We start from the raw sequence: 21,500 nt of genomic DNA on the forward strand, positions 1-21,500 counted from the left end.
CGCATTTGTTTTATTTGAGAATAGATCGTGTGACGACATGCATTATTTGTTCATTGTTACATCAAATTGTGTTACTAATAGTCCTTATTATTAAAGAATATCACTGTTTGTATCACTTTATATGAAAATTGTTCGCCTAGATCGGACGGCAGACCTATACAAGCGGTGGTCAGCAAACGCAAAACAGTATCCAAGCCTGACAGAATTCGCTAAGATTTATCTATCGTCTCCCGGCAGTAGTGTATATAGTGAGAAGCTATTTTCAGAAGCAGGTATAGTTTATGAGGGAAAGAGCAATCGTTTGCTATCAACAAATGCTGAAAAAATTTTCATTCATCACAACTTACTACTGATAGATTTTAAGTATTAAATGTAATAATTTGTGATTAAAATAAATACGTTTTTTGAGTAATATATGCGTTTTTTTTCATGATTTGGTATTCGGTATTCAGCCGAATAATATGCAACATTCGGCCGAATACCGAATATTAAAAAAATAGCCGAATAGGCCGAATACCGAATAGTAGCCGAATATTCGTGGTATCTCTAGTTTTTACGACAGAATGTTGACAACTTTTTTCAGGGATTTAAAAGGTAAGTTTAGAGTGCGGAATAAGAAGTAGAGTTTTTCAATATTGGCTCTCTTCGCCCTGTGGGTACATTTTTTTAGACAGAATGGGAGCTGTTTAGATGGCGAAGGCGATATGATGTTAGCCTACAGCCATGGAGACAGTGGTATATCCACGATCTGAACTAGATGGGGGGCAATTCATATTAGTTTCGAGGAATTGGGGAGAAGAGTGAGATTTCACGACAGATGGCTCTAGTCTAATACTAAATTGATACATCTGTGCTGTGTGTCTGTGTGTCTGTGTGTCAATTACTACACTAAATTTTCTTCTAGGGAAGATCAGCTCTCCTCCCTGCCCCTCGCTAGGTACGCTCTTGCACGAAGACCTCAAAACCTGTACCTCTGGCGGGTGGAAAATTCTCAGGAATTTTTCGGAGGTAGTCTATTCCGGATATGTCGAGCCATTTCTTATCACCCGCCCACCTCATTGTGGGTATGTGGGCCAGGCCCCGACATATCCAAAACAGATCGTCTATAAAAATACATGGGATTGTCTGCCCTGGCACTCCAGAACGGCATGCCGATGTCTTACCGTTTCAAAGGATTGAAACTAAAGGAAAGAAATTATTTAATGAAAGGAAAGAAATTATTTAAAAATAAAGAGAATTTATAATTTTTTTTATCTTATCAAAATAGAAAATTTTAAATATTAATTTTTTTTATGCTCGACCAATTCCATACACCAGGTGGAGTTTTGTTTCGAAAGCATGTGCGAGTTACAGAATGAAATTGATATAATATTTCATACATTGTGAATTTTATATTTTTTTTTTAGTAAAAATGGAAGTAACAACGCGGTTATGTTTTCGCCAACTAAAGCATTTTAAACTGTTAAAACTTCAGCAGTTTACGTACAGACCAATATTTCCTTTAGCAATGCCAATTTATTTCCAGGTAAGAGCAAAGTGTCAGTTGAGCTAAACTTTTACTTGATTTTCAAAAGTGATAGTTTGCATTCGCAACGTATTAATTTAATCAAGTTTTAATTTTTAGTATTTCATAAACATTATTCTCAACTTCAAAAGATTTTTTAGAATATAATTATTCACTTTTCTTCTCTCTGGGTATTTTTCAATCATTTTTCCAATTAAAGTTTTACAAAAATTCAGATCTTTGTTTTTTAAGAAAATGAAAAATTAAAATAATTTATTAAATTTTTATCTGAGTCTATTAAAATACAAATACATTTGGTATTACTAATTTTTGAAATTATTTTCACTTTCTATATGCACTCAAACCTACCACCCGTCCGGTTTTCACCCAGAGAATCCGGGAATTGACTTGCTGTTCGGGTGAACTATTAATTTTGTCCGGGAATTTTGTAGAAATTGTGAAATTACGATGAAACAAAGTTATTGCAAATATTTTTACAAATTTACACTATTTTAACAGCAAAAGAACTCTCTCACTGAAATTCGTCTGCAATTCTGCCATGTTAGTCTGTTTATGCCAACACGTGGTGTGCAACCTGTTGACTTTTTTTTTTTGCATGTATAACCATACACGTCTCCAATATCCAATAGAGCTAAGTTATCTATACTTGTTCTTTCTTAATTTAGGGTTACTTACGTTACTCCTACGCAAGTCCCTAGTCCCTAACGGTAACTGATTTACAACCGGCATGCATGTTATTCTTCGCATTGTAAAATGACATTGCACATGCATCAGGAACTTCTGTTCGAACAGACCTGACCTGCTGTCCGGGTCAGCGATTTTGAAAAGGTGGCAACACTAATTCAAACCCACACATTTAAATTTTACTAAGCTACAGATTACTGTAAACTGGTGTTTTTTGACCTTTTTGTCATTGTGGATTGGTAAAATTATTGATAATTTTATGTGGATCGAGTAATTATGTGTGACTGTGATTTATGCTTTGTTACAGTATATAACAAAGTACATAAAGTAATTCTAGATTGCCATTTAAATGTCATTTGTAATCAACCGAGCTGGCTTTGGTACAGTTGGATGTTTTTCTGCAGACCGGTGCCGGTCCATGGACCGACGGTTGAAAAACGCTGCCATAAACGACTTATTTGAAATTGTAATTTTGTAAATTATTGCATTGCATTTCTTGTTGTCTATGTTTTTTGAAATATGAAAGTGTTTGAATTTGCTTATAAAGTTTGTTCAAAGCTGAGAATGGTTTAAGTTAGTATGAAAATATTTTGGTTCTTAAATACAATGTTTGTAACTATAAAATAACAGTATTTTTTAAAATAATTTTTTATATATATTTTTGTTTTTAGTTCTTTTATTTAATATATAAAAATCGCTTTTATTGTATTTCATATTCAGTTTTTATCTATTCTATCATGATTTCATATTCGTCTTAGTCAATATGTAATATTATCCAAAAAAGATATTAGCTAAATCAGTTGACTAAAAATTGGAATCAGCTGAGGCATGATTCATTCAAGAAAATCCTATACATAAGATTATTATTATTAATACTTATTATAAATTTAGAATTAGTATAAAAATTTATTTTAGTAATACCAAATGATTTGAAAGATTTTTTTTGGTCTATATTTAGACTAATTAATAATCCAAAACAAACAGTTTGGCTAGAGGTAGGAAGTTAAGCCGCTATCTCATGTTAAATTAAATAATTATAAATAAATTTTTAATTTTAATTTAGAGAACTCTGGAAAAAAACAATCAGCCTGGAATAGGACTTGAATTTGCAACTCCTGCTTATTGTGCACTTGTTTTGCCTGTTATACTAATTAATGAATACAAAGAAGGGTTATGGAAGTGAAGATCAGTCAGAGGTCCAGGTAAATCAGAAATATAATTGCACAGTAAGTAGGAGTTGCAGATTCAAGTCCCACTCCAGGCTGATTCTTTTCTTCCAGAGCATTCTAAATTAAAGTTAAAAATTAATTTACATATAATTATTAAATTTATCATGATATGATGACTTAACTGCTTACTTCTAATCAAATTATTTGTTTTGGATTATTAATTAGCCTTAATACAGCCTAATAAAAATCTGGCAGATTGTTTGGTATTTATTATGTATTGGGCTATTGTATGTTTTTATATGGAAAATTTTTTCTTTTGATAGAAACCGAAACCAAGTATTCTGGGACCAATTAGATATGTATCAATGGAAATTCCAAAGAAGCAAATAGGAAGAGGAACGAAAAAAAATGCAGATAACGAACGAAAAGGAGTAATGTATAACTTTATAGCTAAACAAACTGATTTTTGTAAAATAAAAATAAATTATTTTAATTATATGTATGACATTTAACTTACTTTCTCTTCAGAATATGACAATTTTATAAGTTAATGATGTAATTAGAAAGTTAGGATTGGAACAGATGGATACATTCTGTACCAAAATAACTCTATCTAGAATGTGACAATACATGGGTTGAAATGAAAGTGAACATACGGCTTCTGCATGGCACTGAATCAATTTTCAAGTGAAACACATGAACTGGCCTAGTGCTGTGACTTTCAGGCAATAAATTATCCATTTGTGTGTACTGGTGCAGAATTCTATGCTTAATTTTATACATAAAAGTATCCATCTGTGTGTGTCCGGTTCTTATAATGTTTTTAAATATTCATCTTAACATCCCAATTTTAATCACTTTTGATTCACTTAAACATAATCACAGAAATGTATAAAAAGAAGTAATGAGTTAAATAAAGTTTATCCATTAAAGAAATGCTTGCATAAATAAAATGTCAAAAAAATATAAACAAAATTCAAGAAATTAAAAACTTAAATATCCAAACCAAATAATCTATATATATAAAAATGAATGTATGTGTGTGTGTGTGTCTGTCTGTCCTTCATGCATTACCACACCGTTTATCCGATTGCCGTGAAACTTTGGGAAGTTGTTTAATATACTCCCGCGAAGGTTTGTGGCATAGTACGATTGCCACAAAACTTTGGGAAGTTTTTTAATACACTCCGGCATAGTACATTTAACTTACGATAGATGGCGCGCGTTAATACGAGCATTTCACTGTGTTTTCGATCGATTTCAAATTGTGAAGACCATTTCCCCCCCTCCAAAAAATATCTCTATATATGCATTTGTGAAATGATATTTACGATATTTGTAATAATTTTTGTTTAATCACTTTATTTCAAGCTTTTTTTTATAATTACGTATTCGCTGAAACTTTGTTAAAATTTTAACTGTACCCCAAACAACAACCGAAGTTGTAGGAAGAAATTCGCGTATTTTACCGATCTAGGTATCCCCCCTTTTCCAAATTTTAATATCAACTCAAAATAATTTAAAAAGACAAATTACAATAAAACGGTTTATTATCTAACTATCAGAAATTTCACAACGTGCCAAGGAAGAGAAGAAGGAGCAATTAAAAACTTAAAATTATAAAGGATTAAAAAATATATATATATATAAATGGGGAATATTGCACTTTTGACAATCACTGCGAGTTTATAGGCTGCATTTGGAGAATCCGTGCTTATCGCGTGGGCAACTGTATGTGGCCGGCTCACGCATCGGAAACGTTCTGATTTATTCGTGTACACACCAGACAGAAAAACAAAAAAATATCGTGTATCCACAAACACTCCAATAAATAAATAGAATTGAAACGACACTGAAATGTTTTCCCGATGAAAATGAATAATAATAAGTTTAAATAAAAATGATAAAATGTAAATTGAATTTTATCATAACAAGTTTGCTTAAATTTCCTTTCTTCTGAGATCGCAGCAATGCACGACGGGTAAGCTAGTCAGTTCATAAAATAAAAGTTTTGTACTCTAAATTTGTCTCTTAGCAAATTGCTTTTTTTAAAGAAAAGCAATTTGCTCAAAGAAATATGAAAAATAATAGACTGATATAGTCCTTTTTAGTGTATATTTAAATATATGTGTATATAAATATAAACAATATTACTATTTATTTAAACTACAATATTTAACTTATATCTGAAAATATAGTTGGAAACAGTGACTATATGACAGTCATAGTTATTTTACAGTATACTCTTGATAGCTAAAAGTGTTGATCAACAAGAAATGATATCATAGATCAAATATATTTTTTATTAAGATTTTGAAAAATTTAGTAAAGGGAACGTATTAATGTAACTGATAAAAATACATCAGAAATAAATATTGTATTCATATTTTGACAATTTGGTTATTATAACTCAATTGAATAAGATTCTAGATTGATGAACTGTAGAGTTATGAAAAATTATGAAATGTGAACATAAGGTTAAAACATTAAAGTTAAAGTTAAAACATTTAAAAAATCAAATGATTTGATTTTTTAAATGTTTTAACTTTAATTTCCCAAAATTATTTTTAGTTTTTTAGATTTTATTACTTTTTGATTTATTTTTTATATTATTTTGTTTTGCTTTTGGGCTATTTGAAAATGCTTTTAAATATTTGATATTTTTAAATATTATATAATATATAAATTTTTGTTGTATGTTTTTTTAGCCCATTACATGGAAAACTCTTGCCATTACACTTGGTATTGGAAGTGTTTTATTAATTGGAATGTTATATGTTAAGAAAGAAAAAGAAATAGGTAAGAATGTATATTATGTTTTAAATATTTTGAACAAGGATTACATTTCTTTTCTTTAAATGATGTAATTATTAAATTATTTTAATAAGTAAATATAAAATAAAAATTTTTAAGTGCTTAAAACTAAATAACCATATAAAATGATCTTAATAAATAACATTTAATTAGAAAATATTAAAAAAATTGATTGATTGATTGGGGACAGTCATAAATTATGTTTGTTTAATATAATAGAAATGAAAAAATTCAGAATATAATGACAAAAATTAAGTAAACATGACTATTTATATCTTTTAAATTAAAATTAGTTTTTCTAGTAAAATTATTTTTGATTATCTTTCCAATGCAAAAATAAAAGCAGTTTTATTCAAAATTGTATCATAACTGAATAATAGATTCTAGAATATAGCACATTAAGAAAATTTTAGATCTCACTTTTCTCTGCTTTACTGTTAACAAGGAGTCTCCTGTGTGAGAGTGCTGCAACACAATTAAGTTCAAGTCCTTTCAAGGCACATTTCACACTCAAGATGATTATTAAAACTTACTTTTATTTTTCAGTCAAAACCTAAGAAAAGAACTTTTTCATATACATTTTATGAGAACATCCAAAATCAAGTCTCCTCCAACATGAATTATGGAGTGTCCAGAAGTTGATCACCCATTGTTGGTTGCAGATGCTTTATATTATACTTGCTTGTTTATTTAATATGCAAAACATCTAGTGTTCATAGTTGTCTCATATGATGATGATGCTATTAAGTCTTCAGTTATTATTTTCCACATCATTTTAAGAAGATTTTTATAGTCATTAGTAAATTAATTATACATTAATTTGTAAAGTATTACATTAGTATAGCAAACATAAGCAAACAATAATTAATAGCAAACTTAAGATGCTTATTAATTAAGTTTTGAAGTAATTTTTCTAGAAAGATATTTAATATTCATCAAAATAGGTATCAGACCAAGAGTATTGAAAGTAACTATATATATATATACATATATAAAATACTTAGCTTAAAATCATCCTTTTCCATTATGAAAAAGAGGCATCCATTAGAAGTGGTGGCACCAAGAAGTGAAGAATTGTCACAAAATTTTTGAATAAGTGTGTGAATTAAGGGTACAACTATGCAGACATGAGAGAATGAGAATATGTGGCGAGAAGAGATGATGATGTTTCACACACTCTGTTTCTCACTCTCGTCTGTGTAACCATAATAAATGAGAGTGAAAAACAGAGAGCATTAAATGTCATCACCTCTTCTCACCACATATTCTTGCTTGCTCATGTCTGGTCTGCATAGTTGCACTCTAAGTGAGGATAGAAAGGTTGGGTCTCCGTTCCATGGGGGTTGAGCAAAGTGAGTGAGGTTGGGCAGAAGAGGATTAGCTCTCATGGTGGTTGAATCATCACAATTTTTGTTACAAATAGTGTATATTGGAGTACAAGTTGGCCAAACCCAAGAGGTGAGCAAGTGAAGTAAATCATGTAACCACAGAATTGGAACATTTTTCTATGATATGTTTAAAAACTTATGACATTTGAATGATATAAAAAATGAATGTTGATTTTGTTCTGGAATCTGAAGGCTGTTTTATGTTCAGTTTAGATGGAGAAAATCTAAACATTTTTTATGTGATTTGGATAAAAACTGTTTTTCCAATTAATTTGACTATGGAGGTGCATTTTAAAATGAATCTAAACTTGTTTATATTATGGAATCTTTACATAAAATTAGACAGTTGAAGCTGTGCATATTAATGAAATTTTTGTTCTGGATAATCTATATTGCAAACAAGTGGCCGAAGCTCGTAGGATGAGTGAGCAAAGTCAGCAGGGAATTAGGCTACCTATGGCAGGCTAGGAGCAGGGTCCTCTAATATTATATAAATTTCATTTATACATTGAGAAATTATGTATTAATACCATAATAATAAAATTATTATATAAAATTAGATTACAAATTTTATTTAACATAGAAGANATTTCATTTATACATTGAGAAATTATGTATTAATACCATAATAATAAAATTATTATATAAAATTAGATTAATTTTAAGCTGGCAGATTAATAATTTAGTTTGTAGTTTCTTAAGAAGACCATTTATTTTTAGCTTTACTCAGTTTAATCGTTATATTACTGTGATAGAATAATTTATGTTATAAATATTATTTAAAATAGTTTATAAAAATAAAATTTAATAGAAGCTATTAGTATTTATTAAATCACTTATGAAATAAACTTTTTATAGTTTAATATTGAATTTTATGAAAGTTTTCAAATGTTTGTAGAAATTTAAAACTTTTTCTCCTAAAATATTAATAAGTATTTAATAATAAATTTTCAGCATTGGATCGTGAAAGAAAAAGAGCTCTTGGGAAAGCTTCTATTGGAGGTTCATTTAATTTAATAGATCAGAATGGAAATCCACGTTCAAGTCGTGATTTTTTAGGACAATGGCTACTGATTTATTTTGGTTTCACACATTGTCCAGATGTCTGTCCTGATGAAATAGAAAAAATGGTGAAAACTGTTGAAATATTAGGTATGTTTATATCATTCTAAATAACTAAATTTTAGAACTTAGTAAGCTTAATCACATATTCTGTAATTACGATGTATAGATGACAAAAACAAACATTTTCAAACTCTTTCTGAGTCCTTCATTAGGTTTTTTAATGATTCCTCGATGGTTCTTTGTTTTGGAGAGTTCGAATATAAGTTTGAAAAATTATTAAAACCATGTTGCTCCTGCACAGAGAGTTGCCCAACCAGGACTCAATGAATGGTTAAACCATGTTGTCAATCAACTCTTGCCAGGCCATTGAAAAAATCTTTTCCTCTTTATAATTTATGCATGTAGATGTAAAACTGGATTTAAAAATGTGCACAGCGTCCAACTATCTGAGGTGTTCCATGGGGGACATAGCAAGGATGAGTTTGGCCCAGTTAAAGTCAGAACATGATGTCTGGGTCTGTTGCATACGTATTAAGCTTATTTCTTCAATGGAAATTTACATTAAGAATTTTGTTCATATTTTATATTTGTAATTAAATATTAAATTAAATTTATATTTTTTAACCATAACTTTAATTTGAAAATTTAAATCTACACTTTATGCCTTATTAAAATTACTGTGTATTTTAGATAATAAAAATGTTAAGTATAAAGCAATTTTTCATAGAACATAAACACGTTTTATTAATGTAAATCTAAAGTCTATCAATTTATTTTTTAAATTGCCAGAAATAAATATTAAATTAATACAAATTACTTTTTTAAACATAGATATGAATAAATAGGAATATTTAGCATTTAAAATTGTTGCAGAGTTCATTTATTTGACAACCTAAAAATAACTTTTTCTTTCATGAACACAATGTAGTGCATTTAAGAAATATTTTACAGAAGTTTTATTTTTTCATAGAAATATGCATTACATTAGTTAACTGTTGCGAACAACTAGCAGTTTAATGCAAGGAACACAGAACTGAATGAATTGGAAAGTGGCATTGGCTAATATAGTTTGTTACCAAGAAATATAAATACTATAAAGTCAGGCCATCAGGATATTGATGACCTCAGCATAAATTGATTTAAATCAAGACACCCTCCTCTTATAAGAGCTAAATCCCTGCATTCCAAAAATTTCAAACTCACTGAATCTTGGAAAAGGCTCTGGGCTGATGTCTCTCCGGTGGACAGTCGACAACTTCCTTGTATCACAAAGCGACCACCTGGATTTGAGTTATCCAGAAATCTTTGGAGTGTGTTAAATAGAATTCGAACCAAACATGGATTGTGCAGGGACAGTCTTTTTAGGTGGGGAAAAGTTGCATCCCCACAGTGTGACTGTGGTGCTGAAAGACAGACTATACATCATATCTTGGAAGATTGTCCAGTAAGATCTTTTCCGGGACAACTGAGTGACTTCCTGATTGTGACTGAAAGTGCTTTAAACTATATTTCTAACTTAGATGTACATTTATGATTTGTGTTCTTACTTTTTCTGCTTTGTGTTCTTGTTATCAATTAGATGTGTAGCCATACGCTAAATAAATAAACTATAAAGTCAAATGTTTGTTGAATGCACTATGTTGTATGTATGTAAGAAAATAATTGTATAGAAACTTGATTTCAGAAGTAGAATAACCAAAAATATTTATTAAAATTATATTTATTAATGATGACAGTGTTGGGTGAATATGTTTGTTTGTTACACTTAAATATGTTGGAAACTCAAGTAAAGTACATTTATTTCACTTAATTATGTTGGTTATACATGAAAATAAGACACAGAGAAATGAATTGAATAGAATGATGTAGAGTGATTTGTGACACAAAAAACACTGACCTCCAATTCTAATCTCTCTTTCCAGCAGGTGATCAAATTTACAATTAAGTATCAAAGGTTACAGTAGGGATGGTGAAATTTCAAGTCAGTTAAGTAATATGACAATCACATATATAGTTTCAACTGCAATAGAACAAATAATAAATTGTCTGCGTAAAACTTTGACATCTTAACACACAAAATTCTAATTTCTTAAAGGATAGTTTTTAGAATAAAGACATTAATTTATATTATTGAAAAATAATTTATACAAAAATCAAACTAAAAGATTTTTAAGAAAAAATTTTTTCTGCTTTATCTGAATTTTAGCATTTTGTGGTTTATTATTATTCTATTTTGGATTAAAATTGCTATTATTAGATGTATTCTAATTAAATTGTATTTTAAATTTATTCAGTTGGTTTTAGTTGATCATAAATAAATATGTGAAGTGATAGGATTTATTTATTTTATTTTTGATTTAGAATTTCTTATATTAAAAATACATTAATTTATTTTTGGATTTCCCATTTTTCTTACAAAACAAAATCAACAAGAATTAGATTGATTAATAAAACAATTATTCAAATAATAAGTAAAATTTTTATTACNGACAGAATCACTTTGATGCTCAAGGCAGGTCTCGTTCTCATTCTCCTATCTTCTTTGTTATCGCTGGTTTTGGGCGCAATCATTCAAACTTCGCCGGCCACGACTACGGATTGAATATTGACAAAAGAATTATATAAACTTAATATAAATGTAGAACTACTTTAAAAAATTATTTGATATAGTTCCCCCATTGATTAATATTCCTTCAGAGTTGATAAGTTGTATTTCTTTTTCACCTTCTCTAAATCTCTAGTCACAAAGTAAATGGTAAATGGTGACTGATTCATTACATCATCTGCATTTTTCATTTGCAATTTTCAAGAAATTTGATTCCATCAACACAAAAACTATTCAGCCTCAATTGCATGTAGAAACATTTTATACTAAATGACAAACAAGAAAATATATATCCATTTGAAGGTGGAAAAGTCAAATTATTTATGTACCAGCTATGGAATTTTGCTTTTTGCATTCATCACTTTTCATAGTCTATAATATTGTTGTATATATTAGACATGAGAATGAATGTCCCAAATTTCCAATCTTGATCAGTAGAATTAAATAAAATATGGAATACTCCATACTTAGATAACACATAACCAAATTTAGCATACCAATTATTTGCATAAAAGTTTATCTGTGTAAATAATTGTTTAAACTCTTCTATTAATTACCATTACTGTAGTAATTTATTTTCTTTTTTCCTCGTTCTTTTATAGAATTTCAAGATTCTCTTTATTAAAAAAGGTACAAGTTGTATTTGATTCATATTATGGTGTAAAGCATTGCCGGGAACAGATTTATCCAAACAAAATATTTTTCCTATAAATTTTATCTGTATAATTTCAAGATGAATAATGCAGTTAAAGTCCCAAATCAGGAATGCATAGCAAACTGAGCTCGTAATAACTGAGGAAAATAATTTGAAATGGTTCTGAATTAAATTAATTTTCATTTTATTCATTAAAAACATTAGGTTGTATATTAATTTCTCAACTTTATTTTTTATGAAGCAAAAATAATCCTTAAATGATAAGTTGGGTGTGAAAATAACACTCAAATTTTATCAATCAATTTTAACTTAGTATTATCTAAATAGAAATTAAAATTCTTCCTTGAAATCCTATCTCCTTTTTTGAAAAATCATATAAGCTTTATTCAGATTAACTTTCATTTCCAATTGGCTGGTAATAATAATAATAAGCTTGGTTGATTTTCCTTTGAAGACTAATTTTTTAAGATATTAAGAATAATAATAATTTAATATTTTAATAAACTAAAACTAAACAATAAATAAAATAAATTTTATGACTAGTGATATTTAACTAATCAAAAATATGAAATTGAGAACATATTCACTAACATTAAATAATAGCATAAAATTAATAATCATTGAAGTTCTTTTTTGATTAATTGAAAGTTGATAAAAAGTATAACTAACAAATTAAGTTATATTTTAATCATTTAATAAATATGAAATTAATTTAATATTTTTCAGATGCAAATAAAGATGTACCTAACGTACAGCCAGTTTTCATTACTGTTGATCCAGAAAGAGATGATAGACATATTGTAGGAGCTTACCTTAAAGGTGATACAAATTAATATAATTTTATAGAATAATTTTGTAATTTAATAATAGAAAATAAATTGCTCTATCATATTTACATAGTGTTGATAAATAACAATATTTTTGTCTTTTTTTTTTCTTTTCTTTATTAAATTTATTCAATACGAGCAGTTTATTTATTGTGACTTCGTCACAATGCCAGGCTGCAATTTTTAATCATATTTTTAATTTATTTAATTTAAAATATATGCTCTCCACCTCAAATTAGTAGTGGTTTGACCCTGTAGATCATACTTTTTTCCCTTTAACAATAGAGTCATGCCAGTCATCTATCTAACATCTTTCAGGGGAAAATTTTTGAATTGAAATAACATGACTTTTGGTTTGAATCGGAAGTTTGCATATAGTTAATCACAGCTTCCTATCTCTAAGGTTTCCATGTCTGGTCTTGTCTTTCATTTATCTAACTCTGTTCTCAAGATTAAGAAAAGACAGACAGATGATAATGGACTTTATAGGTCTACAATTTTTTCAAATTGCAGACCAATAAGGCACTTTAAAGAAATTACTAAATGAGGAAATGATTTATGTGAGTTAGCAATTTCTAAATGAAAAATATAAATTTCAAAATTCCAGAGCCAACTGCAATAAATCTTGGTTTCTCATTTTACATTTGTCTTGCATTTACATTTATTGGTGATTTATCATTAATAAATTAAATAAGTCTTATAATATTCAAAAGTCTACCTAATATTTAAATAGATCATTGTGTTAAAGTAAATTCTAGTTCTTTAGAATTTCTTTATAGATAAAGTCTTTGTTGAACTAATTCTCATTTTGTATTGCATTTAATAATTAATTGGTAGGATTAATTCTTTCTAAGTTTATACTTTGTACTTTATCAACCTCCATCTTCAAAGCAGAACAAAAAGTCATAAAAGTTTTTGATAATTTGTTTCTCATATTCAAACAACATGTGTTTTATGTCACTATTTATGCATTACAAAATAGCTAATATTTTAAATAATTTATCTTTATATATTTAATTTTACATAAAAAGTTTCTTATCTAATTCATAAATAAACAAGTAAAATGGCAAAACCATATTTGGGACAAGAGTATGTCTTGGAGACAGAATCACTTTGATGCTCAAGGCAGGTCTCGTTCTCATTCTCCTATCTTCTTTGATATCGCTGGTTTTGGGCGCAATCATTCAAACTTCGCCGGCCACGACTACGGATTGTCCACGATGCATCTTCAATGAAATTAACCTAATTTCAAAATTTCTCTCCGTTGCGTGTCGGCCCAGGTTGAATTTTTGTCGATGCGTAACGAAAAGTTCCCGTTTTTGAAAAAAATAATCATGGCTATTGTATCGTTCGAAATTATTTTTTTTATTTTGCACAAACAATATACAGTTTAACCTGATTATAATGTCATCGAATGTAATGACAACCCTAATATAACGTCAAATTTTTATCGGTCCTACGATTTTACCATACTAAATAATGTTAAAAAAAACTCACTTGTAATGACATAAAACAGTTTTAACGTCATATTTGAAGACCTCCCAAATTTATAAAATTAGATTACAAATTTTATTTAACATAGAAGAAACTACGTGTTCAATCCTAAGGCCAGAGTTCACTTCTTAGAATGACTGTGGGTGGTACTCTCCCCTACCTGACTTTGGTGGGTGAGGTGGCTGTTTTGCCTGTTTGTAGAAGAGGGTTGCCATTTTGTATTTTATTTTAACTCGATTCTTGGTCCACTGACTACCTACGAGTCTGGATTTTTTTATGTGCAAACGATTTGGGCACCTAATACTCTGTGCCAAATATCAACTTTCGACATGTACTCCTTTATACCTCTATGCTGGTAAGAAAATCGGGCAGTACGATTTTATAAATAAGACAGTCTTGTTAATAAATATCTGAAATTTTAAGTCATTGTCATTATAATTTATAGCATAAGTGTTTAAAATGCAGTTCCTAAAAATTATTTGTTTTTTTGAAATAGTGGTATTAAATTTCATTGATAAAGCAATTTGATTAATGATCTTGATTGTCAACCTTCTGCTCTTCTCTTAATATTGTTTCCTCTTAATATTGTTTCTCATTAATTAAATTATTAAGGTTTTTAGAAATTTAATGAAATTAATTAAATCAAATTCTGATTATATTGATTAAAAACTTGTTTATGTTGATAACATAAAATTAGACAGGATAATCAATATATATACATATTCATTATCCTTTCTAATATATATACAGTGAAAACTGCTTAGGCAACCACTTGCATTCGACAGGCACCTGTCAAAATGGACAAAAATTTCTGGCTTAAGTTCTAAGTTTATCCATAGAGTCTTCATATAAGTTACCTGTATTAAACGACCACCTGTGTAACGCGACTGCGGGCATCAATTTTTGGTCCGCAACAACATACAACAACTGTAATAAGCAACCACTTCTGCAAATATATCTGGTCTAAACTATTGTTCAACAACATTTTCCCCCTCCTAATATAATGAATTTATCTAAACTGTCATTGGAATTCACCTCAGGCACTTCTCCCACCCTTGAAATTAGGTGCAGTTGTTATTGAATTAGTCTAGCAACAAAGGAAATTCATTTCAGTTTGTTCCAAATTGTCCAAAAAAAAACAAAAGAAATGCAAAGTGCTGTCGTTAGACAATTGTGTTAAAGTTATCACAACAGCAATTAGCAACAAAGTTTAACTGTGGGAAAACAAAATTTATTTTACAGTAGACCTACATTATTTTCCTTGGGGGGGGCACAAAATATTGTACACAATACAATTAATCAGCTGATCTCATTGTTTGATAAAATTTATTTTTATTTGTTTATTTATTTTGAAGCTCATATACAGTACATGTGTGATAAATAGTTTCTGTATCAACCTACCATATTTCCACGATATTTTTAGAAAAATAATATCCAAGTAATTTTCGCAGGCAAAATATTCAAAAAACAATAAACGCATTAATGCAAAAATAATCTAATTTCTGTTAAAATCTGGAAACACTTATAACTTAAATTTTGAGTGCTGCAATATTCTTTAATTTTATGAAAACATTGTCTTTTTATTAAGAATTAAAGCTAGATTATTTAATAACTTTTAATATAATATTGACTGTGTCATGATAGGAAAAAACTTAACATTATATACTAAAATAATTTGAATTGTTCATCTTTAAATTAATAAATTCAAACTTTGGAGACCAGAAGGCTGAGAAGATTAAGGTATCAGCCTATTGTTTTGGAGGCCCAGAATTAAATATGGACAAGTAACACTAGGAATTTTTTCATGGGTAATCTGTTCCCAGATATGTCAGGCCTCATCTCTTGAAACCTGATTGAACCCATGATGGGTTTAAGTAAAAAGGCCCATTTAGTGTCCACAGAGTGGAAAGAGACAAAATTGAAAAAGTAAGCATTTAGGCATTTATAAATTTAGAAGTTTTATTTAAAATATTTTGAATCTTTAGGTTTTCATTTTTCTTGCTCTTTGGAACATTTTGATAATTTCTCTTCAGTTATACTATAGTTTTGCAGAATGACTGGCATGCTGGTCTATCTGGGGAGACCAGGAAATCAGATATTTCCATATGGTAAAAGCCAGTATGCTGGCTTATCCCAGGAAATGCTGGCTTGCTGGTTTAAGTGAGGTTATACATTCCTCTCTAGAGGGCACATTAAAAAATATGAATGAGTTATATCATGTAAAAACGAAGGAGTTTTATTCTAAAACTGTGAAACTGTCAGCATTACATCAAAAACTATGATTATATGTTTAATTTCTTCATTTTGTCTTCTTTCTAACAAGATAAAATACTCGTGAAAATCTGAAAGTGCTTTTTTAATGTGTATTTTATTGTTATTTAATTCAAAAATCCAAAAATAAACATATTAAATTTAAAAATTTTCTGTAAATTATCTCAGCTTACACTGATTAACATCAGCTTTGTGTGAAATTTGAGAGGAAGGGTGTTATTTTTAAGGTCAGGGTGGATGGTCAATGTTACCCACACTAACCACTACTACTATTAATGCCAATAAGTCATTAAATTGTTTTATTGTCTTGTAAACAGGTCAAATTACAATGTTGTTTTTTTATTGTATTTAGAAGAATGTCTTTTTTAACATTTAATTAACAACTAGTTTTGTTAGATCTGATTAATTTTATATTTTAGTTGCAGTTTAACCAGCATGCTGGTAACCCTGGGGTTTCCAGCATGCTGGTCATTCTGTGAAAAAATATATATATTAATTTTTTAAATTTAATACTTTCAAACTGTATCATATTCATTTCATAAAACTATAAAATAAAGTGATGCTGTTCAAAGCTGTTAAATTTAAAAAAATATTTTATGTAAAATACTAGCTTACCCGTCGCGCATTGCTGCGATCTCAGAAGAAAGGAAATTCAAGCAAACTCGTTATGATAAAATTCAATTTACATTTTATCATTTTTATTGAAACTTATTATTATTATTGTGTTGGGTTTAGTGGGTAATACTCGGTTTAAACCGGTGGCTGTGTACTATGCCGGACCAGAGTCAAGCATAGCAACCAAAACTAATTAAATAAGTGTGTCAGTGTCAGTGTCAGTGTATTCAGGAATTTCCTAACAAATGTGGCATGTATTCAATATAGTGGCCTTCTGTAGTGTGATGTATGTATTTCTACTCAATTGTAATGTTCCCAGGCTTTTGTGTAGTGTGTGTGGTATCACACCTGTACAGGAGAGAACAACAGGTACAATAAGCACCCTATCCATCCTCCACAGATGCCTGATTTCCTGGGCGAGTTCTGTGTACTTGCTAATTTTTTCTGTGCATGTGTTTTGTACATTGTGAGTGTTTGGAATGGCTATNGTTACTTTTGTTATTTATGTTACAATTATGCATTTTGGGCCAGTAGACCTAGCTGGCCCCTCTTCAGACTATTTAAAAGTAAGACATTATTATTATATAACAAAAATATGAACATTTTTTCAATTACAATTTCAATTTTTTCAATGTCACTTACTCATTATACAGCACTACTGTATCCCGACATTTAAGCCACATGTGTATTTTTTTTCTATTCATATAATTCTTTAAGCAATACAAAAATTCTTTGAATTATTCCATAATATAATTGTATTTTTTACAAATAATAAATAACTTACATTAGTCATACCAGTTTATTTCTTATGACACTGCAGATTACAATGGTTAACATACTTAAATAATTTTCCTTCTAATATGACATCAAACCATCCTAGATCAATTTTCATACAATTATTTAAATTAATTAAATTTTTATTATTTATTATAAACATACAGTAGAGCGTTGTTTATCCGAAAGCTGGTCAGTAGAGCGTTCCAGTCGGCAAATTTAAATTTCCGCTAGTGCTGTGGCTCTGCAACCTTTGGCTATGTCTTGGGCTATTCCAATATTTTTTTTGTTGGTGTGTGTGTGTTTTAGCTCGCAGCACTGGTACTTTCGTGTGGTGTTTTTCTGAAGATTGTGTGTCATGCTGAATCAAACATTTTTGATACTAGATTAACTTCTAAAGTATAATTTTTTTTTTGTTTTTATATTTTTCAATATATTTATTTTGTTTTCACAAAATAAAGAAATAATTTTTAATGATACAATAGCCACGATTATTATTATAAAAATTTTCATCCAGTTTAACATCAACAAAAATTCAACACGAAGTAACACACAACAAAGAAAAATTTCATTGTGGGATAGGTTATAATATATTTTTTGTACATAATCGGTTATCGGAAAAATAAGTTATCCGAACAACCCCAGTTCCCATTTGATTTGGATAAACGACGCTCTACTGTATATTCTTTAAATCATCTTTTAAATACTGTATTTTCTTCATTTAGTATTTTAAAACTATTTCTATCTTTTGAACAATTATTTTCATTAGAATGCTTAAAACATTTTCTTACTGCTGCTTCACATTCTTTAATTCTTTGATTAAATTTTCTTCCTGTCTCTCTAATATAAAATTTAACATTATGACATGTACATGATAATTTGTAAATCACATCATTTTTTTTTCCAATATTTTTCTGTTTTTAAATATTCCTATTTAAACATTTATTTACTTAATTTTGTCATAGATAGAGCTATTTTTGTTGTATTAAAATCATTCAATTTTGCTTTTAAATTTTCAAATATTCCTTTAATTATGGAAATGGTAATGTATTTCTTTTTTTCCATTTTTACACTATATCTATTTCTTATATATTGATTGTACCACTACTTAATACTAATACAGTAATACCCTGAACTTATGCGATAGGTGAGACTGAGTGATACTGCGTAAGTTGAATTTATGTAAGTCGGGGTATAATTTCGCAATTTGTGTAAAATCCAAGTCAGATGTATGTAAGCTAATAAATGTTCTCGTTAATCTTATCTTGTCTTTTGATTCGTTTACGGTTACAAGAAATCACCACATCGAGTCTCTCAAGTCTCCATAGATATAACAAACACAGAAATAAATAACACAAAATAAATTGTAGCTATGTGTTGATTCCACGCGACACATTCGAACATGTATGCTGAACAATAGTGTCGGGGGTGAGTAATCAAGAGTTGCTTAGCACTCAAACAAAAGACGAATTGACAAGATTTGAAAATTGCGTAACTCTGGGTTTGTGTAAGTTGAGGTATTACTGTATAGGGTAGTAGTTTAACAAAAAATTTTAAAAATGTATTTTCTATTTCTATATTTATATTTTTTAATTTTGTGGTTCTGCTTCATATTTTTTAAATTTCATCAATAAACATATTTCTTTTTATATAATCAGGACAATATGAATGGTAATTTATAGTCTTCCAAACAATATTGGGTTTTCAAACTTCTTAAACATAAATTTATCTGTAGTTCTTTCAATTGTGATATCTAACTTAAGTTATAACATACTGATGTTCTAATTCATATTTAAATTTTATATTTTTTATAACAATTATTAGCCATATTTGTGATCTTGTTATTATCTATTATGTGAATCATATATTAAGAGCATTTGTCCACATACCTTGTAGGAAATACAATTTTATTTTGATTTTTAATATTCTTATTTAATTCAATCATTGTAATTTTGGCTAGTTTTGGTCCTATGATCGTTCACATACTTATTTCTTCATAATGCTTCTCTTCTACTTGAAAAAAGTTGTTTTATATAAATATTCAATTAATTCTATTATCCATTGTGGGAGGTCATTTTTCATTAAGGCCTCTTGTATTTATGATCAAGTTAGTTACAAAAATTCCTTTAACATTAATGGATACATTGATGTAATATCAATTAATGTTAAAGAAATTTTTAAAGTTTAATTCTTCATATTATAAATACATTTTAATTCTACATGCATTTTTTTCTATTTATATAGAAGAAAATGTGTGTAGAATTAAAATGTGGCTTAAATCTCAGGATACAGCAGTGTCATATAATGATTAAGTGATATTTATTGAAATTGAAAAAATTTTATATTTTTGTTATATAATAATAATATCTTATTTTTTAAATAGTCTAAAGAGGGCTATTAGCCTGAAATGCGTAATTTTAACATAAATGAATAAAAGAAACTTGTTTGTCTTCTGAGTTATGTCTTTCCTATTAAAATCAATATTGATAAGATTCCTACATGATGGTTTTATCTTAAAACCACCATGTAGGAATCTTATCAATATTGTTTTATATTACTGATTGTTACATGTTGTTTTATATTACTGATTTAGCAACTTAAATCTTTTTAATGAAAGTTTTAGAAATATAATATCTTAGGATATTTTGTTAAAATTGAAGTTGAATCAAAGAAGATAAAACTTGTAGTCTGCTAAGAGCTATAGAAGGCTGTGTACACAAAGATACAGTGGTGCCTCGTATAACATATGCCTCGAATAACAGATGCTGTGAATAACGGACTTTCTGTTTGGCTGTTACGTGACCTGAGCAACGAACTGGCTGTGAACAACAGACTTTCTACGAACAAGTGCGAATGATGTTTCCACTCTTTTGCCGTTGTCAATGACAATCTGCTATTTTTATAATATATTACAATTATTACAATATATTATTAGTATATCTGAAATACAGAGCTCCCGTTGGGATTCAGCTTGCTCCCTTGTTTATTACGTACATCACCTCAGTGCAGGGTATTTACATTTATTCAAATGTTATGCAAATCATGGCGTCTAAAAAACAGAAAGGTGATTTCAATTGAAACAAAGCAAGAAATAATCACAAGGAGGGAAAGTTGACAAAAACTTCATTGTCAAATGGAGAGAGGTCCAGGAGTTTACCAACACTCATTATCCAAACAGAGCTGAGAACAACAGGATCAATGATCTTTACAATGACACCCTTGCCTGTCATTTTCGACAGGTATTGAAGAAGAGCAAGAAATAGACCACCTTGGACATGTTTTTCAAGAATCAATCTGCAAAAAACAAAGGATAGAACAAGAGGAGTTGACCCTGCAAGCTCCGATAGCCTCTCCTGAATCTGATTCCAATTAAAAAACAATAAAAAGAGACCTGCTGCAATGTGTAAAAAGTCTGTATCTGTATGAATATGTGAAGAAAGTGTTCCTCCACCTCCTCCTCATATCATCTGACTACCCGGCATAATTGGTGACTGCTCCATTTTCATTTTTTTTTATGGTACAGTACGATTATTTTATGCTGCAGAACGAATTATATGTTTTAACATGTATTTCTATGGAAAAATGCGTTTCGTATAACAGACTTTTTACTTAAT

At 28.9% G+C, this 21,500-nt stretch overlaps 1 protein-coding gene across 1 annotated transcript in view; it reads left to right on the forward strand.

Annotated features, from left to right (window-relative positions):
• The first annotated feature begins 1,328 nt into the window (after window positions 1-1,328).
• Window positions 1,329-21,500, forward strand: part of LOC111641834 (protein SCO1 homolog, mitochondrial-like) — a 36,027-nt gene continuing 15,855 nt past the window's right edge. Inside the window, exons 1-5 of the mRNA XM_023388073.1 lie at window positions 1,329-1,525; window positions 3,702-3,809; window positions 6,087-6,177; window positions 8,535-8,732; window positions 12,632-12,724. Coding sequence (XP_023243841.1) covers window positions 1,412-1,525; window positions 3,702-3,809; window positions 6,087-6,177; window positions 8,535-8,732; window positions 12,632-12,724 — 604 coding nt within the window. The 5' untranslated portion in view covers window positions 1,329-1,411. The remainder of the gene's footprint in view (window positions 1,526-3,701; window positions 3,810-6,086; window positions 6,178-8,534; window positions 8,733-12,631; window positions 12,725-21,500) is intronic.

Source organism: Centruroides sculpturatus, unplaced genomic scaffold (assembly GCF_000671375.1).
Source record: "Centruroides sculpturatus isolate CEXI.00-Female unplaced genomic scaffold, Cexi_2.0 scaffold1318, whole genome shotgun sequence".
Lineage (NCBI taxonomy): Eukaryota > Metazoa > Arthropoda > Arachnida > Scorpiones > Buthidae > Centruroides > Centruroides sculpturatus.